The sequence below is a fragment of the Bos grunniens genome, chromosome 22, assembly GCF_055505025.1.
Source record: "Bos grunniens cultivar Pamir isolate PY7600 chromosome 22, Bosgru_T2T1.0, whole genome shotgun sequence".
Taxonomy (NCBI): Eukaryota; Metazoa; Chordata; class Mammalia; order Artiodactyla; family Bovidae; genus Bos; species Bos grunniens.
In genome coordinates, this window is record NC_141186.1 from 17,466,242 (window position 1) to 17,490,875 (window position 24,634).

General features: G+C 37.6%; 1 protein-coding gene across 4 annotated transcripts; it reads right to left on the reverse strand.

Annotated features, from left to right (window-relative positions):
• Positions 1-4,192: 4,192 nt before the first annotated feature.
• Positions 4,193-24,545, reverse strand: THUMPD3 (THUMP domain 3 tRNA guanosine methyltransferase). Of its 4 annotated transcripts, none has more exons than XM_086366582.1 (10): positions 24,447-24,545; positions 22,717-23,005; positions 21,593-21,670; positions 15,562-16,038; positions 13,408-13,538; positions 10,587-10,656; positions 8,192-8,307; positions 7,078-7,188; positions 6,198-6,321; positions 4,193-6,023 (listed from the first exon to the last, which is right to left on the reverse strand). In XM_086366582.1, the coding sequence occupies exons 2-10, from the start codon at positions 22,969-22,971 to the stop codon at positions 5,874-5,876; spliced, it is 1,512 nt and encodes a 503-aa protein (XP_086222708.1). In that variant the 5' UTR covers positions 22,972-23,005; positions 24,447-24,545; the 3' UTR covers positions 4,193-5,873. The 4 variants fall into 4 exon arrangements, 2 of the variants coding, with proteins under 2 accessions (XP_086222708.1, XP_086222709.1); XM_086366583.1 differs by having other exon boundaries at positions 24,131-24,545; XR_015151089.1 differs by lacking the exon at positions 10,587-10,656.
• Positions 24,546-24,634: the final 89 nt, after the last annotated feature.

Genomic DNA, 24,634 nt, shown 5'->3' on the forward strand with positions numbered 1-24,634 from the left:
CAGCAACAGAGATCCAAACTCTGGTCTGATTTGCTTAGCTATTACTACCAATTTAGGGTACTGTCTTTTCTGATGGAAACAGTCTTTTAGAAAATTTAATCTAGGTGCACATACAGGATAGGCTGTAGGGTTAAAGGCAGAGAGACCACTTTAGAACCTAAGAGACCACTTTTAGAGACCACTTAGGTTCTTTTATAGTAGTCCAAACAGGAAATGATGAGGTTTTATATACAGTGGTAGCAGTCAAGATGGAAAGACAGACTTGGACTAGCTAAATGTCAGTCACTGAAAAGAATAGTCTCAACACATTCCTTTCTCAAGGAAGCCTTCCATGATGCCTTAACTCCAGTATATTGGGTTCCCCAACTGAATGCTGTCATAGCATTTCTCACAATCATAATTATTAATTGGGGTGTTTTCCGCATACTTCTTTAGCTTGCTCCTTCAGGGCATGACTTCGCTTGTTTTTGGCTGTATCCCTGTTGCCTAAGTAAATGGAGGTCTTCAGGGTCAAAACTTTTCGTAATACAGTTATGTCCCTTACATATGAACCTTCAAGTTGCAAACTTTCTCTCCATTCATGTAAGTTAGTTCATATGTCTCATGTACAGTGTCACGATGTAGGGGTTTTCTTTGAGGAGGCACTGTTACTCTTTGAGACACAGGATCCAAATGTAGACCAGTACATAGAGGTTGCAGCAACTGTGAATGCAATCCAAAGCTATTGTGTCATCTCTGATGAGAAAAAAACAGCTACTACCCAGACATCACTGGATTAGGTATTCAAAAGGGTAGATAGAATTGAATCCAGCGAAGAACCAGAATCCCAGAATCTGTGCTATTCAGATAGAATTGAATCCAGCAAGGAAACAACTTGTGCCATCCAGGTCAGGTGTGAGAGAAATTGCAGCTTGCTTTCCATCTCCTATTGCTGATAACCTTCAACTCTACTATCTCCCACCTCCTCTCCCCGCTCCAGTCAGTAACTCTTGCCTGTTCCCTCGATGCCTTTATGCCAGCCTTTGTACTATATTATTGTACTTTTCAGGGTACTGTATTATAAGATTAAAAATGTTTATGTATTAATGTTTCTGTGAAAAGTATTATAAACCTGTTACAGTATAGTACGATATAGTCAATTGTGTTAGTTAGGTACCTAGGCTAACTTTGTTATACTTAGGAACAAATTAGACTCACCAGTGTGCTCTCCGAATGAAACTCATTTGTATGTAGCAGATATACTATACTAAAATGAAACAACCTTTTCAACTCATTAACCTTTATAACTTATTCTCATAAGTGCGTAGAGGCTACATGATATGTGGTGATGTCATCACTGATGTTAACTGAATGGTGCTGTATATTCTTCAGTTTTCCATAATTTCCTAAGGTGGTAGGTTTAAGTATGAACTCACTCTTTAGGTTATGCCTTCAAAATCCCAGCAAACCTCAGTATTATGTAGTTATAAAATCCTGTAGACTTTGTGCCTAAGCATGAACATGAATACATTCTGTTGTCTTGTTGTGAAATAAGGTTTTAAATATTTTCTCACAATTTATAAACTTTTATATTGAATTACAATTTTAGAATATAAATTTTCTCAAAATAAACCAATTTATATTTTTCTTAATTTAAGAATGAATCATTGGCTTAAAAGACTGGTTGTAAGACTACATGTTCAACCCACAACTATACCATCTATGTCTGAAAATGCTAAAAAGATTAATATTTCAGTGGTCTGAGGGAGAATAGATTCCAAAAAAACTATAATAAAAATCTACTGAAGTATATTAAAGGACAAGTTACTATATGGCATTGGCTGAAGGAACGTACATACATGGTAGTAGAGAAACTTTACAGATAGCTGATGCTCCTGAATATGTGTGGGATGAAAAATAAGAAATCATGGTAATGCTACTGTTTAACAATGCAGTGTAAGATTTGTGGTCAGACATGAATGAAGTGTGTGAGTATCTCATCCATAGAAATATACTTAACGCCTTACAGTAGATGAATCTACAAACATGGCTGTGCTTGCTTTTTGCTTTTAGTTGTCAGCAGCAGCGTCAGACTGTCCTACGTGCTGCACAATAAACACAACATTTCTAAGACAAAGTGTTGAATAACTTTAAAATCTGTTTATTCTGATATTTTCACTAATGTTGAAAAGCAAAGGTGGTTAAAACTGCTAGCATTTGGCAAAATACAGTGGCACCAAACTAGCAGTCATTCTTTACTGCCACCCATTTGCAGTGTAGTGGTCAGAGTTTCATGTTTCATTTAATGATGTCCTTGTGAAAACAGTAAATTTATTTAAATCTGGGCCAAAAACATAAGTTATGAAATGGAAAGTTTACATGTGGTGCTTCTGCTACATGCTAAAGTACTCTGGTTGTCTCAAGAAAAAATATGCAATTGAACTGCATGCTGAATTAGCTCCTGTTTTCTTAGAACACCAATTTTACTCAAAAGAATGACTGTCAAATTTTTGTTGTCAGAGTTGGCTGTTTGGCAGACATTTTTCTGAGTATGATGGAGGTGAGCTTTTTTTCAGGGAAAACAACTGACAGCAGTTATCAATGATGAAATTTCAAAGTTGGAAGTGAAAAGTAGAACTTTTGGAAAACTTAAAGGAGCTTGACATCTTTTTGGTACTTAGTGTTTTTTTAATGTAATGATTTTAGCTACTATGTAATAAGCTGGGCCAACACTTGGAATATTTCTATAACTGAGGTGAGCCAGTAATTTCTACATGGGCAATACATAAAATAACAAAATTGCAAATAAGTAACATTTCAACCAACTGAATGCAGGAGGTAAAAATCCAGCTTCTAATAGCCCCTTCTCTTAAGGCAGAAATTTCAGAGAACTGAATTACAAAAATACAGAACATTGCCAGTCTTTGTGGAAAATAGTTTCTTCTATGAAAATGTTATTTGTTACTGAAATCTTTTTTTCTCATTTTAATCTAATATGGTAAGATACTGGTAAACAAAGCTACTTGGGGCCCTGAATTTTTAAGAATGTAAAGGGTTCCTGAGAAGAAACATGCTATAGCATAGTGTATATATATATCAACTTTCATACCTGTCGAATTTGTCAGTGTAGTTTACAGTGGCTCCCAGAGTTAAATGTGGATTACTGGGAGGATGGGCATGCTAGGACAGGGAGCAGGTTTTAGTGGGGAAAGAGGTTCATGTTGAGTTTTAATTTTAAGTAGGACATACAGAGAAAGGGCAAGCAACAGTAGATAGTTGGAAATTCAAAATTTGGGCTTGGGGAAAACAAAAACACCATTTTCCTTTCCAGTAAAAATTTCTTTCATCATGGAATATATAATTAAACAGTTGTTACTTCATAACTGATTGGTGTATGTGTTAGCCTTAGGACAAAGGTATGAGGGTTGATATAGCAAGCTTCTTATAGTTTTTTCCACATTGTGCACATTTAAAAATTTGGTACAGGAGAGTTTCTCTTGAACTTAAAAATGTAACCAAGGTACAATAATTTGATTTTTTGTCCTAGAATTTTCAAACTTTATATTCTTACATAACACCTCACCTGAACTTGGAAAAGGCTTTTCTCTGCCTAACTCACTAATAATACACACTTGTGGGCATTAATGTACTTTAGGTATTTGATAGACATTTTAAAATACTTCCTTTTTTTTTCACTTTACAGTCCTTGTAGTGCAGACTTGAACCTTGTCTGACATTGGTATGTTAAGAATCTAAAATTTTCTAAAAGTCTTAACTAACATTTGAAAAGAAATGTTTAAACAAATGTTTCTCTCTCTAGCCACTAGTACATTGTCAGTCTCTGAGAGATAACCATCTTCCTTTCCTTTCATTAAACTTAAAAAATCTGTCTCAATGTCTGTTATTTCTCTCCCCCCTCTAAAATATTGAATGTCTGGTCGGTTACCTCAAGTCATTTTTTGTTCAGATTATTAAGATTACCTTCCCCATCTTTTCACATTACCACGGTGCAGCAGGCCCACTTCAAAAGTTAAAAACCAAGATCACACAGCTAGTAGGTGGCAGTGTCATATACAACTCATTCTCGCTTTCCTGAGTCCCTCACGTAGCACATTTCCTGTTCCTGTCACCAGATTACAAAACAATACTAGGGAGGAGGATGACGAACCATTACAGTGTTCACTACATACTTATATCATCTTAAACCACTCTGTTCATGTTTTTATAATGGTATTTAATAGGACTAAAGCTATGATAGATCCGGCACAAATTTGATTTACTCAAGAACAGCCAATATGCAAAATTGTCCGTTATGTTCAACAAATATTAAATGTCCATGCTGGTAGGTAAATGTGTCTGTCAGGCACTTGGTAAGCAGCAAAGAAAACAGACATGTTCCTTGAACTCTAGTCCTATGGACTGCGGACTAACAGTTTTAAAAGGTTTGAACAGTTTATTTTGTCAGAGGTGAAAGATATTATGTTGAACCTATAGTAGTGCAACTGTGCATTCTGATGATGGTAGAAACTCCAGTCTAGGATACAAGACCCTTATAAATGTCTCATTTCCAATTCATACTCAAATGGGAGGTACATCAGAGAGAAACCATACAAGGACTATGGATTATGCTGCTAATCTGAACTTTTCTTTCAAAGGAAATAAACACTGTCCTTTTATTCTAGATGAGACATCAAAAGTTAATTATGAATAGCACTGTTATGTAACTAATATGGCACTGAAAAATCTAAGCTGAATGTAGCCAGAACTCCAAAATAAACTGAATACAGAATCCCACATAAAACTCCACATCTAATCTGTCCCAGGGAAGCACTGGTTTCACAAGACTTAATTTTTAGGTTATTTCATTTTCCACTGTTTTGGGAAGGACTTTCTGCAACTAGAAAAGCATATATGGTAGCTCAGCTGGTAAAGAGTCCACCTGCAATGCAGGAGTCTCTGGTTCAATTCCTGGGTCGTGACGATCCCCTGGAGGAGGGCATGGAACCTGGAGAATCCCCATGGACAGAGGAATCTGGAAGGGCTACAGTCGATGGGGTCAGTCAGACATGACTGAGCAACTAAGCACGGCACAGCAGAGTGACTGAGAAAAATAACAGAAGGACTTGCGTGAAGTTTTTAAATTCATCAGTTATCTAGTCCTTTAGAAAAGCCAACAAAAATACTTTTGACAGGTGTATGTCTGATTTTGAAAAGCATCACCTCTGTGTACTGAAAGAAAAATAAAATTTCTTTAAATATGGCTTGTTGGTCCCTTTCATTTACCATTGTATTTGCTGCTATTTACAAACAGGAGTGTCTATCTTCAGATTAATGTGTTAATCTTATTCACTGATGTTATAACTTTTAAGGCAGATAATAAACTATAAGTCTTATAAGACTTATATAAGATTTAGCTTGTCATGGAACAAACACTATTTTACAAAGCATAATAACGCTTCATTTTTAGAAACTAATGTAAAAAACTTGAGCAACTAAACAGCAAAGCTGCACAGGCAATGAAATGTAACCTCATGCTCTGATTAGGCTCTCTTCCTTTCCATGAGGCCAGAGTAGCTTTCTACCTACAGTGGAAAACAGGAACTGTTACAAAGCCTGAAAATGTTCTAAACCCAAATCCCGGAGCATTTTAGTAGGCTTAGCATCTTTAAAGCCTTTTAAGAAAAGTACTAATTGCTCAACTACCCCTTTCAAACAGTGCCAAAAAAAAGCTCTACTTTCTTATAAGACTTATTCCATTTATATCTTTTCCTAACTATGGTGAAGAGATTTATACCAAATCTTTAATACTGTTTTTTCTCTCAAAGCAAGTTCTTTGTGCTGATATTTTCAGTGTCAGGAAGCACAGATACTAGTAATCATTTTTGATCTTTGTATTACCAAGGACATCTTTCTCCATCTTCTTCTGAAGGATGAACAAAACTTTGAGGTGTACGTTTCAAGAGATAAACTGCAGCATGAAGACCCCCTATGTTGACCCAAACAGTATGCACCTTCCGCCATAGGTGTCCCATTCCAGATAATGCCTGTGTATACACAAAAAGAAAAGTAATTAGCTGATAACTGCTTCTCTACCACTCAGAGGTCTTAGTAAAAAACACTGGGAGAAGAGAAAATACATCCTACTCAAATATCCCCAAGTCTAGTTAAAAAGGTCCCAAATTTGTCACAGGCTGAGGTTTTGCACTAACATACAGCACCTTGGCAAAGCATTTCTTGTCCTGAGTCAGTAGTACAGCTCGGCCTGTCCCTGGTCTGCAGACACGGCTCATCTCCCGCAGGCAAGCTGGATAAAGGTTCCAGTTTCTCTTCTTGGAGCCCATCCTATAACAGGAGGTCGAATAAGTCACTTACTTTTGCAAAAGGTAAGTAGCTAGGACTGTATATGAGAAGTTCTTAGAAATTCATTGCAATAAGAAAATCCTGAAGTATGAAAAAAGTTGCCTTGTAAAACCACGCTTTGCCATTTATGTGTCAAATGATCAGACTAGTAAATTGCTTAGAATCTTGAATGGGCTGAACTGGTTAAGGGTAAAAGAAACTGACAACTATAATAGTTAATATAGGTTGTCTTAGTATAAGCAGTTACATAACAAAATGCATGTATGCTCAGTGGTGTCGGAGTCTACAGCGCAATGGGGCTACTGGAGCGGGTTGCCATTTCTTTTTCCAGGGGGTCTTCCCGACCGAGGGATCAAACCTGCATCTCCCTCATTGGCAGGCAGGTTCTTTACTAGCTGAAACACTGGGGAAGCCACATAAACCAGTGATTAAAAAACATCCTGAGATTTTCTCAACCTTTCTCTGAAGTATTAATGTAATTCAACAGTGGGCTACAAAGTGGATGAACCTCCTGTGATGGTCAGGATCAAAGTGTAGTTAATACACTTCTGAGTTCTCAGAAGAAACAAAATGGGTGAATCTATCATACTGTTAAAGGAAGTAAAAACCTAAGTCTCCTAAAAGAAATCGAAGATTTCTGACAGAATAAGCTCAAAAGAAAAGACAACAGATTTAGAAGATATGTGGGTACTAATATAATAACAAATGAAAGTAAAACTCATTTTTTAGAAGTCTCACCTTTTTCCAAATGGCATGTCTGTGACAATAATGTCTACAGAGCCAGTTCTTAGTGGCAGGTTGCAGATATCCCACTGAATAGTATCTATGGGCAAGCCCAAGGGCAGTTTGCTGTGGGGACAAAAGAAAAGGTGCTTCAACATATCCTGAAGAATGAAATTAAAAAAAGACTTCTCAAGAGACTGTTACAGTATCCAAAAATTAAAATGAAATCAGTGACAACATCTGCAACTTAGCAAAAATGTTTAAGGTAGCATGTATGTGGAAAGCACAGATCATAAGCTAAAACACTTATAATATGTAAGAACAAGTAAATTTAGAAATTAGTTAAGACTGATTTTCAACTTTAATTGCATAAGAAAATATTAATATTTTAATATGTACTTGTTTTATAAGAACAGATTTTGAAATGAAAAAATGATTTATGAGTTATGAGTCTGAATGAATCAAATATTGGGATACACGTGGTCCTGCAAGGCTATGAAATCATCAAAAGTGGTCCTGAAGCATACCAATAAGAAGACATTAAAGATTACATGGGTGGGATAGACAAATATTTGGTATTCGGTGACTCTTCCCCCTGGATTTCTCTAATTCCTGTAACATTTAGCACAAGATTGAATTCCTTGTTTGTATTCAATTAAGTTTCAGACAAAAGGGCACCACTGCCATCTTCCTCTTCCCTGAGACCTGGGAGGATAGCTAAGGCCCCTCCTCTCACCCCTGCATGGGGTGCCTTCTCCAAACTACATTACCTACTTAATAAAACATTTCCAGAGACAAGATTGCTTGTGCCTCTATTAAGTCCCCAACTAGATGGCTGCACGCATAATGGAAAACTTACAAAATTAAAATGAATCTATGTAATTCTTCTATGTGGAAAAGAAGATATAGGAATAAGAAGGAAGACAGAAATTTAAATAGTTGCATTAGGGTAAGGGAAATTATAGTTAAAATATTTTAAAAATATAAATTAGTTTCAATCAACTTTAAATGGAGTCTCTCAGAATGTATATTTGGTTATAATGTCACAATGCACTGGTTGTATTAATTCATAAAGCCAATATGAAATTTGATTATCTAAGTGATGCTACAAAATCTTTTAAATTTTTACCCTTCTTTAACTTGGATCTTGGTCAATAAAGATGAGATGTTATTTGCAGCTCTATTCACAGCCAATGGATTATTATCACCAGCAATATGATAACAGTTAGACCATTCTGTAGCCCCCTAAAAGACAAGAGTATTTATTAAAACAGAATTAGCAAACTGCAAAAAAAAAAAAAGAAAACCCCAAAATGATTAAAGGTAAAATCATTTCAACCACTTGTCAATATTCAAGACAATCCAAGTCAATAATCCAATGCTTTTCTAAAGTGGCAAAACACTGCATGCTGTCAACATTGCTACCTCCCTTGCTTGAAACACCCTCCTGTTCTTTCTGTTTGCTCAACTCTCACTCATCTTTGAAGTCCCAGCTCAAACGTCATGCCCTCTGATGTCAACCCCAGCTCTCCAACCTGTCTCTCATTTGCCTCTCCAAAAGCACTTTGTACATATATCTGCCACTGTACTTTTTCCCTTTTTCATACTTCTGTACCTATCTGCTCCTCAACAAACCTGGGAACTCCTTAAGGATAGGTCTGGTATGTTATTTAATCCTTCACCCAGTACTCCCTACCACACAGGAGGCCTTGCAGACTTTAAATGTACTTTGAAAAAGTTAACCAAATCAAACCGACTAACCTATACCCTTTTGTGATTATGGGATTTTTATATAATCTGAGAAACAAATACTTAAGAATTTAAATGAAGTGTAATCTTCATTATATGGGCTTTTGAATGATAACCACTATATTCTTGAAAGGATTTTGTAAGTTTAAAATATGTCAACAGAACATAAACCCTGAGCTTTTCGTATTATTTGTGCAGTGAGGTGACACACTGCCCTAGGCATGAACAATGTTCTATGCAGATTAACAGGTTTCTGACATGAAAGCACAAACAGTTCTGCTCTCGGTTTAGGGATGAGTAACAGCACCTCTTTCTTGGTAAACAGTAATACCCCCTCACCCATGGACACAGTGCTTCACAGCTTTTTCTTTTGCCCAGACCCTTGAGGGTAATGGAGAAGGGTGTGATGAAAGCCTCAGGTGATTTCTGATTGCCCAATATTCATTTTTTCTTCTAAACCTATTTATGTAGATTTTCAGCTCCTGAAAGACAAGGGTTTTGTAGTACTTCCAAGTTTTAAAGGGAGTATTCGAAATTAAATATTTTAGAGTTTGGTGAACAAACTGTCTCTATAACCTGTCAATTCCTTTCATAATTTCATTCATTTGGATCATATATCAGCCTAGGTTCTTCTACATTGACATTCTCAGGTCTACCCCTACATGGAAGGGCCTCGAACATTTTCTTTCTATCGGCAGTGCCAGGGGCTCTTCTGGACTGTCTCTAGCTCTAGTTGTATATTTCTTGACATGTATTGACCTTCACTGCTATTCCAGACAACATTCACATCATGGTTCAAAGCTGGAGAGCACTCTGCTTTGTTTCCAGAATTCTTTGCGACAACAACTGATTTTCCTCTGTGTGGCTCCTGAGCCAGAGTAAATTTCTCTAGTTGATACTAGCAGAAAACAGCAATCATCTGGACTACTGTGATTTCCTTCTGGGATCCTAATTCCCAGGTGGCAGATGTCCTTTCCTAAGTGCACTCTGGATTATTTTTCCCTTTGTAGGTTGCTTTGGACTTGTTCATGTGTCCAGTTTCTGCTCACTCAGAATCTGTGGTATCTCCCTGAAGTTTCTTCCCACTGGCTTTACATATACTATATTTAAGGAACTTGCTATGTTTCACAAGTTTAAGCAGTTTTACTGGGAGTGCCCTCTTCTCAATTATAAAAGTTTAGATAATACTGATTTAATAACAATGATTCAAGCAAACTCTCCTGTTAAATGTTCTCCACTTAGAAAATGCGTTTCTATTTCTTGCTTTGCTTTAGGTAGTTTTTGAGTCCTCTCAATGTGATTTGAGAGGTTTGTTTTTTTTTTAACTTTGTAACCTTGCTAAACATCCTAAAAAATCGAAATAATGTTCCTAGGTTTCCCCATCATACTACTATACTTGCTCCCTCAAGAACCTAAATGGATTAAGAAACATAATCTCACTTTATAGAGATTAAATGCCCTCTTCCAGTTTATGCTTGTGCCTTCAATTACCTTTTCTGTTCAAGTCTACCCATTTGTCTACAGAAATGGGACGCATCAGTTTGTAATTCTCAGCCTTCTCTGTAATCCAGTGAATAAACATGACTTCTAATCTAAAGCCTAGTCCTTGGCTATTTATAGTAGGTGGCTACATCTTTATCACAAAAGTTCCAGCTTTACTAGTGTAATTCACTCAAATCTTGGGTCCATGGACTTAACCTTGGTCATTACCCATTAGTTCTAGAACATTCTGGATGTATCACTTTCTTATCTAAAAGCTAAAGGAAAGTTATTACCTCAATTGGTATTGCCCCTGTTCCACACATCGGATCAACTATTATATCAGTGGGCTGAGGTGCACAGAGCCTAGAGAAGAAAACAGCCTATGTGAACAGATGTCAACAGCCAAGACACCCACAATAACTATTCCTGATGCTGTCAGATCACAGGTCTGTTATGCCAGCCTGAAGAAACAACAATCAGTATTTATTTTAAAGATAAATTTGTAACTATATGTTGAGTCTATAGCCTGGCACTTAAAAAAAATTACACATAACTAAAAGTCCTCTATCGTCCAAAATCTCTATTTCACTTTGAATGGAATTTGGCTTGTAGATCTTTTCATGTGTGTGTGTGTATGTACATATGCTTTTAGAAAATACCTGTTATTCTGTATATAAACTTGTGTTGTTACATTGAAAACTCAAAAGTGTCAAGTACAACATGTATCAATACAAGTTTACTGGCAATTACTCATTCAGGATTCCTTTCCTAATTACTTTTAAAGACAATAAAGGTTGCTATTAAAATAACTACTTTAGTTTTCAGCTCTTAGTATTTGCCAGGCATGGAATTAAGTTCTTTGCATGCATTATCTCTTTTAATCCTTTTAACAGCCTTGTGAGATAGGTTACTATTATTATTCTCAGTTACAGATAAGCTGATGCAAACCCATCCATCTGTGGATGCAAAGCTAATAGGTGACAGAGTCAGAATTAGAGGCATTACTGTTAGTGGCTTAAATGTTACCGCCTCTATGAAATATCTCCTCAGACAGGTGACAAGGTTCTTCTTTCCTTCTTTTGTCCTGCTATTCTTTCCACATTCTATTATGGTTCTCCCTCACAAAACTGAGATTCCTGAGGACTAACACTGGACTCCTTTTTCAAATTAATTTGGAGTATAGTTGCTTTATAGTTGGTAAAGAATCTGCCTGCAATGCAGGACACTCGGGTTTGATGCCTGGGTTGGGAAGATCCCCTGGAGAAGGGAAAGGCTACCCACTCCAATATTCTTGCCTGGAGAATCCCATGGACAGAGGAGCCTGGCAGGTTACAGTCCATGGGGTCGCAAGAGTCGGACACAACTTAGCAACTAAACCACCATAGTTGCTTTAATACTGGATTCTTATTGTAACGCCTGTCCAGCTTTCAAGAGTCTTCTCCAACACCACAGTTCTGGACTGCAAGGAGATCCAACCAGTCAATCCTGAAGAAAATCAGTCCTGAATATTCATTGGAAGGACTGATGCTGAAGCTGAAACTCCAATACTTTGACCACCTGATGCGAAGAACCGACTCGTTGGAAAAGACCCTGATGCTGGGAAAGATTGAAGGCAGGAGGAGAAGGGGACGACAGAGGATGAGATGGTTGGATGGTATCACCGACTCAACGGACAGGGGTTTGAGTAGGCACTGGGAGTAGGTGATGGACAGGGAAGCCATGGGTTTGCAAAGAGTCTGACACCACTGAGCAAGTGAACTGAACTGAACTGTCCAGCTCTACTTCCCCATTCCTGCCCCTCAAAACACAGAGCAACAGAATCCTTGGCAACCCTCTTGGGAGTAACCAACTCTGTACTCCCAGCCACTGTTGCTGGGTCTGAGTAAACACATGACCGAAACTGTCAATCAGATTCTCTCTTCTTCTAACCATTGGGAACAAAGAGCTAGAAACCCTGGTTATTTAAAATTGGAAACATAAATTTAGATGAGGGGGAGCCATTTATAGAGATAAGTAGAGCCAAGAGCCCATGGGCTCCCAGGGGAGATAAAAGTGACTGTCTAGGTTTCTGGTGGTTTTCTCTAAGACCAGGATCCTACTTTTCTTAAGACATGGCTTTCAGTTTTTCTGTGGGTTCCCCAAGACATCTCAGTATTTTGCTATTAATTCCCACTCCCACACAATCATCACTTTTTTAAATCTTAAACTAGCTTATTTAGGTTTCTAACAGTTGCACCCATAATAATTCTCTATATTCCTGGCTCCTACCATAATGCCTTCAGTAGATAATAAATGTTTGTTAAATGAATGATGACTAGGAGCTCTTCCTTAATCAAATGGGCCCAGTTTTCCTACTGTTGTCATTGAATTGACAGGTTCCAATTGTGTTGAACTAGGATTCCAAGGATGAGCAGGGGAAAAGAGGAAGCAAAGATTGGAGGACAAGGAAATAGAATTAACTACCAGGTATGCCAGGTACTGTATGTAACAGGTATTTTGCATCTGTTTCTGCATTTATTCCTCACTCATAATCCTTTAAGTCTCACATCAAACCTATTTTGCAGTCTGGCAAACAGAAACCTAGAGAAGACATCTTGTCCTAGTGGTGGAAAGAAACACCCAAAGGGAAACAGGCAAAGAAGAAAGAAAGCCGTTTTGTTCTTTGAAAAGTAGAAAATTCCAGGATGATTCCTGGGTTTCTGTGAGTATAGAATTTTAACATATAAGTAAAAGCTCTCCGTGTTCATTTATACATTATACACATTTATGAAATCTCTGCTCTCCATCTGCTTCACTGCACAGAAATGAAACAGAACAAAATTTGTTCTATTTCTCAACATGGAATATATCCTTTCTAAACAGAAATGTGACAACTACATTCAAAAGGCAGATGAAAACTATCATTCTCATTTTAAATCAAGAAAATTGAGATATTAATTATGTGATCTTTTCAGAATCTCAAGGAATCAACATTGGATACAAAGAAAGAGATCTTTAACATTTTATCCTGTTCTTTATCTACTAGATTCTAACACAGTACCTCACAAAAGATTTTGAAGGGAAAATTCAAAGCAAAGTGTCCCTTGAAACTACAAGGCTAACTCATTGTCCTACCTGAGCATCCCATAGGCAAGAGTAGATCTAAGAGTTGTGGGTCCAAAATGTGTGATATTTCTTCGGTGGAGACTCTCCTCTGTCAACGCAATGCCCACAACAACTTCATTATCATGGATGTTCAAAAGAACCTACAAACAAAATAAGACAGAATAAAATAGCTTTAAGAGAGTTCAAGTTATACTTATTACTAAGATTTTAAAATTTGAGGCTTAATTTGTTACTTTATTACTGAGGTATCCCTTGCATACAGTAAAATGCACAAATTTTAAGTATGTAGTGCAGTGAATTTTTGCATGTACATGCTGTGTAACCACCACCCAGAAAAAGAGTTTTTCTTGCCCTCTAAGTCAGTGCCCATCCCAGATTGTCATTAATCTGACCACTATCATGATAAATTATTTTTTCTTGAGCTTCATATAAAGGAAATCATTTAGGTATATACTATTTTAGAATTATTGTATTCTCCTTTTGATTCACTGTTTTCACAAGTTAGGTATAACCAGGTTTCCTCTGATTTTTATAAGAGAAACATATTTTGAAGGTTTCCAGGCTTCTAAAATTCATTTAAAAATTTTTTAACTTTGGGGGAAAAAATTCCAAACATATAGAAATGCTTAGAAGAATACTGGCACAATGAACTCTTAACTATACCCTTCATTTAGATTAACCAACTGTTAATGCCAGGCCACATATGCTTTAACACCTATTATTTTCTTAGTACTTTAAAAAAATCTGACTCATAAGTAATGCCTGTGAAAATATTTTTTTGGTCCTAGTTATAGTTTTTCTAGCACACAGTTAAATATAAACTATTCAAATAAAAGAAAAATGAGTTCTCCCATCTTCCACCTCAAATTTCCTCATCATGATCTCAACAGCAGCAGTTAACACCTAGCTCTATGCAAACCACTGTTCTATACACTTTATTACCTCATTTCATATCTACCCCCTCTGAGCTAGATATTATCCTCCTCCTCTTATAGATAAGGAAATTAAGACAGAAAGAGGTCACTTTTATTGCCCAAAGTCATACAGCTCATAAACTGGGGTTTAAACCCAGGTAGTGGGGTTTTCTTGGTGGTCCAGAGGCTAAGACTCTGCACTCCCAAGGCGGGGGGCCCAGGCTCCACTCCTGGTCAGGGAACTAGATCCTGCATGCTGCAACTAAGAGTTCACATGTCACAACCAAAGACCCCACATGCTGCAACTAAGAGCCAGCACAGCCAAATAATATAAATAAATAAACCCAGGTAGTACAGCTCCCGAATCTCCTCTGAGCCCTTTTGCTAACTCTGGACATCACTGTTGTAGTCAGCCTGTTCATCATCATAACAGCTGTTACAAGGAAAAAGGAATGAGGAATTGTTCTTCCAATTTGATATGCAAAAATAAAAAGAATAACGACTTGCCCCAGATTCAAGTGTCCCAAAAGCAACAGTAAAAACATCAGCTGCTAGAGGCTGTTAAACTGTTGGAGATGGAAAGATTAGTCAGTATGGTCCACATGGAATCACCCATATAGCAGAAGATTGAGACCAAGGAGAGTGAGCATGTTAAAAAGGAGGATCTGAGCTTGGGAATATAGCGCAATTTAAGAAAGAGGAGAGCCGGCTCCAGGATGAGTGTTAGTAATGATGTCCTCGTTTTAGAAGGTCAAGGTTTGTTTTAAAAATATACCCCACTTCAGTAGCAAAGTCTGCAACCGAGACACACAACAACAAAACAGTTGCTTTAATTCTTTTGAATTTTATAATCTGAATGTGTCCACACCATGTTAGAAAAAGCACTAGGTTAGAAATTAGAAAACTCAAGTCTCAATAGCTCCCCCACTACTGTGCATGTAGTATAGACCAGGTATCATTCCAGATACTTCAAAAGTATAATCTCATTTAACCTTTAGGACACATAGGTATGAAGTGTTATTGGCTCCAGTTCAAAATGGAGGCTCAGACAGAATATCTTGTCCAAAGCTACACAGTTATGGAGTACAAATCTGGATTTGGCTCTGTCTCCATTGCTCATACTCTTATTAATGATACCCCATTAACTTTGTGACCTCAGTTTAATTGTCCATAAGACTTAAGTCTTGAAAATTCTACAAATTTGTTATGACAACCTTCTTGAATCATCACAGTAAGAACATGCACTTACCTCCACATCAAAGTTAGTCATATCAGCCTTCCACTTAAAATAATCTTGAACAGCACCCCCAAAATCTCTTGCTGCCTCATTTGAGGAAAAGCAGTGTTTCTCTCCTGCCCTGTTGCATGTGACTCTAAACTTCAGCACTTCCGGATCAGCTTCTTCTTTTGAGTTTTCCTCAGTCTCATCTTTGCAAGATGTCAAACCATCACCTATTAATGTTGATACCTGCTCTTTGATGGCTGGATTTTCATAACAGTCTGAGATCTGTGAATCTGAGACACTGTTAGTTAACTCTTTTTTAACATCCTTCTTAACTGTTGTGTCTCCTCGTCCATTATCAATCTTCTGTTTACTTGAATTCGGATTTATCTTTCTGCGCTTTGTTTTTTTTTTCTTGAAACATGTGTTAATTTTCCATATTTTTAAAGGGTCTGACCATGGAAGCTTCCCAGCCAATTCCTCAAAATCCTTTAGAACTTCTTCCTATAAAAGACAGAGAATGAAATCCATTAATTTCATTCATTTCTTAACATTTTAATTGAACAAATAAACTCCTACTTTGCCTATGGACTACATTAATCGCTATGTTGGGGGTGGCAGGAGTACAGGACAAAAGAGTAAATAATATAATGCCTATAACTGAGGAAATTAAAGTCTTAATTGAGAATATTAAGATGTATACAAATTAAGGCCACTACAGAATAATACAAGATAGAATGGTAGGTCACAAGCTGGGCTTCTAGGTTAAAATGTAAGCAAATAAGAACTATTAACAGTGGTTACCTCCAGGGAGGGGAAGTGGGTGGATGAAAGACATGGGAGGGCAGCAGACCTCTCAATGACTGACTTCCTATTTAATTTTGTGGCTGTGTATACATACTATTTTTGAAAAGAAAAAACCCAAACTTTAACAATTAAAAAGGTATCTATCCAGTATCTAAATAGTATCTACAGTCATCTGTGAAAAAAATAAATCTGATCACGTGTAAAGTACCTCAGCAGCTGATTACATCCCCGCAAATTTAAATTCCCTAAAAAGCCCAAATAACTCAACTCCTGTCTATGTTTCTTTTCTTGTATCATGTCAGGATCATCTCTCCCAAGCTTTTCACCTCTGCTTCACATGTGAAGGTATGTGCTTCACATAGCCTCTCTGCACTGCTGGCTCCCTTCTCATTATTCAACAGCAGTTTAAAAAGCACATCCTCTGAGAGACCTGCTCTACTCTCAAGTCACTCTCATTTTATTTTCTTTATATAACTTAGCATCATCTAAAGTTTTAGGTTCATTACCAAGGCTCCTCTCAGGAGGTAAATACAGGGACTTCCCTGGTGGTCCAGAGGCTAAGCCTCTGAGCTTCCAGTGTAGGGGGTGCAGGTTCAGTCCTTGGTTAGGGAACTAAGATCCCACATGCCACACGGCATGGCCAAAAAGAAAAAAAAAACAAAAACCCAAAACAACAAGAAAAAGAACAACAGAAACACCAACTCAATAGTAATAGAATCTACATGGTATCTGTTAATCTAGAACCAGAACATAAGAATTCTAACGTAAGAATTCCTGAGTACAGGGAAGCTCAAGCAGAGGTGTAGGAAGACACCTGAGGAAGGATACCTACACATCTCAGGCAAAGGGGCGAGCAGTCTGCAAAGGAGGAACAAATAAATTCTCTGGAAAAGCAGGGAAGAAGAGAATGCACCAAGAGGGAGCTTCCCTGAATCTTGTTTGTTTCCAAAGGCAGCAGAGGAGAGAAATGGAGGCTGAAAAAGGAATCTCAGAGACTGGCTCTATTTGCTGGAGAGAAAGAATAGAGATTTGCAGAAATATTCTATATAGTAAATAACCTTAAAGTTCCTGAACCTTTCCAGCTAGGGAGAAGGAATGGTTAAAAGAACTCAGTAAATGGTATGGAAATTATACCTCAATAAAGCTATTTAAAAAAAGAAGGAAAAGGAGAACTCATTCACCCACAACCTTTTGCCAGAAGGAACTTCACAGTGAATCAGGGGGATTTCTTGCTGGCCTGGAACAGTTCCTGAATCTCCCATCAAGAAGGAACTCCCTCATTCAAGGATGAGCAATTATCAAAACTTATTAGCACCAGACTTACATGAATGGAAAAAAGGAGGCAAGGGACAGAAAAACAAACAGCAGAAAACAACCAGTGACCAGAAAGATACTGACACAAAGCAACTGAAATCCATGATGAGATATGTTGCTGCTGCTGCTAAGTCGCTTCAGTCATGTCTGACTCTGTGCGACCCCATCGACGGCAGCCCATGAGGCTCCACCATCCCTGGGATTTTCCAGGCAAGAACACTGGAGTGGGTCACCATTTCCTTCTCCAATGCATGAAAGTGAAAAGTGAAAGTGAAGTCACTCAGTCGTGTCCGACCCTCAGTGACCCCATGGACTACAGCCCACCAGGCCCTCTGTCCATGGGATTTTCCAGGCAAGAGTATATGTTGACATGACATCAAAAAAATCTAATAAGGAAATACTTCTGCAACATAAGAGCTCAAAGAAGAGATATAAAAGCAGGAAAAAGATGAGGGGAGCTGCCAGAAGAAGATGAAACAGGAGCTTGTAGAGTTCAAAGAAAAAGTTGAATGAGAAAACAAAACCATTGCAAAAATGAAGATTATATTAGAGCACCACTTATGAAAGCCACTGCTGAAAATACAGTAAGGGATGTGAAAGAAACAAAGCAAATACAGTAAAAATGAGCAAAGATTTTGAAAAGGACTAGAGAGAACAACAGAAAACATCAAAGACAGTCCAAAGAGATCCTACATATGTATAACTGGTTTATCCCTGATAAAGGGATTTAAAATAAAACATATTAAAAAACAATTCAAGAAAACTTAAATATAAATGGATATGAATTGCTCTAGAGCTTGACATGTCCTAACTAGGAATTATCAACAAGGAGACATATTCCGGTGACTTCAAAGATTGAAAAAAAAAATCATCTGGGCATCAAGCAGAAATAAAAAGAAAGCAACAAATATGGGGGGGAAATAACAGGGTGGCTTCAGATTTTTCCATGGCAACATTTCATGCTAGAAGAAAATGAACAATGTCTATGATATTCTTAAGGAAGGAGAGCATGATTCCCAATTTTAAACCCAAACTATTAATCAAGAATAGAGGAGAAAGACAAACATTTCTGAACTCATGCCATCCAAGAGATAAACCTGTAACAAAAAGACAAGCAGTGTGCCTATAATCAATTTAACGAAAAGACTAAAACAAAAAACAAACATACGGATTATGACAGCAAAACAGAATGTAAATGTTACAAAGGGATGTATCCTTGGAGGGAAAGGTAACAGAACATGGCAAGTAATTTAAGCACGCTGATATCTTCTTCTCTTGTACCCTGAGGTCAAAGGACAGAAATTAAAGCTAATGTTTTTTAAAGTATACTCAAAGGATTTAAAGGCATATGGGTCAGCACCAAGAAAAATTATAAAACTGGAGGATGAAAGGGAGGAAGGAAAAAAAAAAAAAAAAGAAAGGGAGGAAGGAGAGACGTGGAAAATATGCCAACTTCATCACTGCTCTTAGTAGAGATTCAAGAAATACTGTGTAAACAGTAGATTAAGTTGTATTTATAAAAGTTAACAGCTAGAGAAAGATCACAAACTTTCCAAATATTTTAAAACACATGCACGTGGAAAAAGCAAACACATAAATTTTTAAAAAGCTAAATGTGTGTAACATAAACATGACAGAACCAAGAGCACACATTTCTGTTGTATCAATAAACATCAATGGGATAAACTTATCAAACAGAAAAATGATCCGCAGACTGAACATGTACATGGATGTATGTAGGATGTTCATTGCACCACTGTAATGACGAGAGTGTGGACAATCCCAATGTCCTAAAATGGGACTGATTACATTGTGATGCAGTCAAATCCAACAATGATAGCGGTGTCATCTCCAAGATGACAAGTAAAAACACAGAACAGAGCAGTATGTACAGTATACTTCCATTTGTGTAAATATGTAAAAAAATATACATATTAAAATATCTCTTGAAGGATATCTAAGAAATTGGTAATAACTGTTGCCTTCAAGAAGGGAAATGGATAGTATGAAGACAGAGGAACATGTTTCACTGTATATCTTTTCAATCTTTACAATTTTGTTCTAAATAAATATATAAACTGGCTAAACAATTTAAATCACAGGTGTTACCCTTTTAAAAAAATTAGTTAATAAAAAAGCTAATAGAATTAATGATATCATCTGAGTATTTAAAAATAGAGAACCCATTAGGATGGTTAAACTAACAGGTTTTTATAGACATGCGAAAGTATAATGCAACAAAGGAAAAAACTGATGGTCAACAGAATGAAAACTAGAAGCCAAACAAAACAAAGTTCTACTGGGGGCATGTTGCAACTCAAGTCCACAAAGGGCTTAACAATTTTTCACGGTCACAGGCAACAGAAGTTGCTCTTGCAAAGATCTGAAAATCTACTTTAATTCTTGCTGTTTTCTTCTGGGACTTCTATCAGTAACCTGCTTTGCAGCTACTTAGAAGGCAGCTCTGGAAATATGGCTCCATAATACCAAATTCACCTCCAATTAGAGAGATCAAGAATACCCCAAATAATACAAATTCCAGGATGGCAAAAACATGGCAATTGAAGAAAATATTATTAATAATACCCTAGTAGGTTAGAGGCAAGAATTTAAGATGGACACATATTTTAAAAATATGTCAACATTTATTCATGTATAGAATCAGCTATTAAAATTTTGAAATACTTAAGAGCAAAGATTGTCAGCAGCCTGCCTGTTATTTACTAATTTTGTAGATATGATTTGGTTGGCAATGCCCGTTAGAAGGCTGAAGGGTTATAAAACTAGTGTTAAAAGTTACATTTTTAGTTAATAAAATTATCATCTATTTGCAGTCTGAACTCTTTTCGATCTGTTTTTTTCTACGTTGTGGGTTCATATCAGTTTGACTGGTTTCTGAATGATGTTTTGGAAATCAACCTGTTACCAATAAATAAAAATTAGACAATCAGGCGGCACATCATAGTTTTAAAAAAGATTATTTCTAATATAGGCAATAAAACTGAAAGAAAAAGGTTTTCAAGCATTTGACTCTGGAAATGAGACCTTTAAAAAGCAATGTGGAAAAATACTAAAGCCGGACTGTGATCTATTTTCAGCCTTCAGCTTAGGTAGCATCTCAATATTTAGGAATCTGATGCTAAATACAAGTTAGGAACAAAGCTGTTGTCCTAACAACTGAAGGAGTATTTAGATATTGCTTTGGCTTTATTGCAAAAAACAAGTTAGAGAAGAAAGCAGGGCAAAAAATAGAATGGTGAGAGAAAGTGTTATTGGTAGATGACACAAACTGATGCCTGCTCTTTGCTTCACAGCCTGGAAGCAATTCTATTTGAATCCATATATATCAGCAAAGCTCATCTAAGGTGCCTTTCTTTTGTCAGAAAGTCAAATCATTTGTTCTATTTCTTGTTAAGTTTTTGTTTTTCAATATTGATTTTTATTTCTTTGTTCTGTTATTTTTTCCCCTTTAAAAGACAATGGGATATAGTTAACATATAATTTTAGTCTCAGGTATATACAAAATGATTCAGTATTTGTTTACCCTGGAAAATGATCAACACAACAAGTCTAGTTAACATCTGTTACCATACAGTTTTCTGGTGATGACAACTCTTAAGATCTACTATCTGAGCAACTGGAAAATGTGCAGTACAGTATTACTAACTACAGTCACCATGTTCAGTTCTCTTATAACTGGAAATTTGTATCTGTTGACTTCCTTCACCCATTCCCCACACCCTGCAATAATTATTTTTAAAAGCAACTTTTGAAAATGGATTATCAACAAATCTCTGGATTTTACTGTAAAAGCCTCCCAGTATTCTATGATCATAAAAGAAGCAGTAATGCTAAATGATACACAGAATATGAAAAGTGGAAATAATCTCTTTGGGAAGATGGCTCAAAATTAGCTTCCATGTTTAGGAAAGCTTACCTTTGTTTCTTTGAACTGGTAATCCTTAAACTCCTGAACAACCACAAATAAATTATCAACTGATCTCAGACAATGAACCTGGGTAGGGAAAAAAAATTTTAAGAGACAAATTCTGGGCAAGCTTTTGAAGTGCATAAACTATCAACATTTAAATATAAAAATTAGGTACAAAGATTTTAAAGCAGCTAATACCTATAATTTGTATTTAATATTTTTCCCATTTCCCCACCCTCCCATCTTTTTGGCTACCCATCAGGTTCTATTCCCCTACAGAAAAGGAAAAAAGACAGATGGAAGACTAGAAGCTAGAAGTATTCTGTGGGCAGCAGAGTTAGGAGAGAAGGAAAAGATGAAGCAGTGAAATGGGGCTTTATTCTGCCCTCACGGCTCTCTGGGGTATCCTGTGTAGGGTCTGATCTCCAGCTTGGTGATTATTAGCTAAGTAACCTTGTGCAAATTACCTATTATTAAGCTTAATGATTAATGAGGATAATGATAGTGCCTATCTTTACAAAGCTGCTGAGGTTATTAACTAAACACTGGATGAAAAATACAGGGCCTACTATATGCCAGATACTAAGAGCTTAGGAAATGTTGACCAAAAAAACCCCCAAAACACATGCAATAATCCCTGGCCCCGTGTTGCTTATGTGGTAATGAGATACAGCTTAGTGTTTACTCTAGAGGGATGGCGGTTTGCTGACCTTCACTTCTCACTTTCAGTGATCCTAATTACTTTTGAGCATGAATAAATTTGACACAGATAGAAAAATCTCTCCCTTTATGCTTCAGTACTGGAGTCTAAATTTCAGCTACATGCCAAAGTAAATAAATTCTAAGAGGAATAACAGATACTAAGAATTTCTTCCTGAGTCTCACAGGATTTTTTCTGGTGAATTGATCCTCAGGAAATATTAGGATCAATTCTAAAAGATAAATAAATAAATAAATAAAGCAAACTTACAAATCAATACCCAACAGAAAATGCAGGAATACTTTAAAATCACCTGATACAGGGCAGAGCAAAGAAAAGCAGTAAGGATTCCAGAGAGGTCTGTAAACTAAGAAAGTAAACATAAAATCATCTATTTAGAAAGCCATTTTAAATATTGCTTCATTCAAACCTGAGCCAGACTGTCCACTGAAATGTCAAAGTATATCTTGCCCCGGTCTTTGCTGATTTTGCATGATGACCCCAATTTCTCTCTCACTTCATCTGCAGCTGTTTGCTCAAAACCAGTAGGCACAGTGGCACCAATAGTGACTTGGAGGTGCTCAGACTCACTTCTGGGGCCACTTTCAGTCACTTGTATAGACATCTGGTTCTCACAAAGATTCACATCCAGGAGCTGGTTAGTGGCTTCTTGAACATCAGACATATTGGCAGTGCTTCCAAGATCCTGAATATAGTCCCTTTAAAAGTAGTACAGAAAAGAAAAAGAAATAATGCCCAAACATTATCACCTCTTACTTCAACTATAATTAAAAATATTTAATTTGGAGGTCTAGCAGAACAATCCAACATAACCAAATCAGTATTCACCAAAGTTATACGGACTGAATAACATGGGTCAAAGTGGAGGATTTAAAATACAGTATTATTAAAAAAGCAACACAGATACTATGGAAGAAATGTAGACAGACAAGTCTTTCCACAGCATGCAACTTTTGGTTTGAGATCACCCATCTTGATGATAGTCATCACATAACTACAGAAATTAATCTCAAAACAGAGGTTGCTAGAGCACATTTAAAAATATTTCCGCATTTAATCCTTCTTCAGCTAGTAGTTAACAACAGGGGGCTTTGGAATTTCAGACCTGGGTTTGAATTCTTGTCCTGGACGTTCAAAAGTTGAATGACCTAAAATAAGTTTATTTTCCATTGCCTCTATTTCCCCACCTGCCAAATGGGAAATGAATAATGGCTCTCTCATAGGGTTATTAAAAGACTTATGCAAGAATGGCATACTACTGCCAGTTCCTACTTGCTAATTAAGGATGTCTATCTTCCTCTTTGAAATGGATAGTGATTCATGCATTTAAAAAAATTAACTGACCATCTACTGTCTTGTGATTACAAATATTTGAATGCCTAGGACAGGGCAGGCTCTGGGATACATGAATGGGCATCAGTAGAGATCTGTGAACTATCTGAAACTAACTGTAAGCGAAATTTCCTTTATCTGAGCATTTGGTACGGTGGGAGGCAGGGTGGACTAGAAAGGACTAGAGAGCTGGTAGGTGGAGATCAAAAGTTCTCGCCAGATTTTCAAAGTTTCGGGATCCAAAACAACTTAAGCAGACACAGAGTTCCTACACTGTCCCTATTCTGTACCCGGGACAGGCGACACTGTCTAACACAAATAAAAGTCCGTTCCTGCCATTAGTGAAAGTCGCTCAGTCGTTTCCGACTCTTTGCAACCCCATGGACTCTCCAGGCCAGAATACTGGAGTGGGTAGCCGATCCCTTCTCCAGGGGATCTTCCCAACCCAGGGATCAAACCCGGGTCTCCCGCATTGCAAGCGAATTCATTACCAGCTGAGTCAACAAGGAAGCCCATTGTTCCTGCCATTAAGGAGCTCACAATCACTAAATAAGGGAGCGGAAGCCCACGGAAGGGCGTATCCAGCCAAGGTCAGAGTGCCAACCAGTGGCGCAGGCGGGAATGAAACCCACGTCTCCCGACTCCCACCCGAAGGGCCCTAATCACAGGAATCCCGGGGAGCACGTAAAGTCCAGGGAGAGGGAATTAGAAGGGATCCACTGCAGATCGGGCTGAAATGCAGCCAGTGCCCGTCCGGGTCGGAAGACGAAGGTCACTCCTCCCTGCCGAGGGTCAGCGGCGCCCCACCTGGCCACTCCCAGCGTCCGGTTAACCGGCCGTCAGTGTAGACCCTTCCGGCTTCGGAACCCCGCCGGCCTAGCGCGCCCGGTCTCGCTACCGGAAGCCGCCTCGGTGACCCGGAAACGGAAGTCTGGTGGCGCGGCCATAACGGCTCCGAGTAGGGGGCAGGTGCTTGTGAGAGGTCGCTGAGGGAA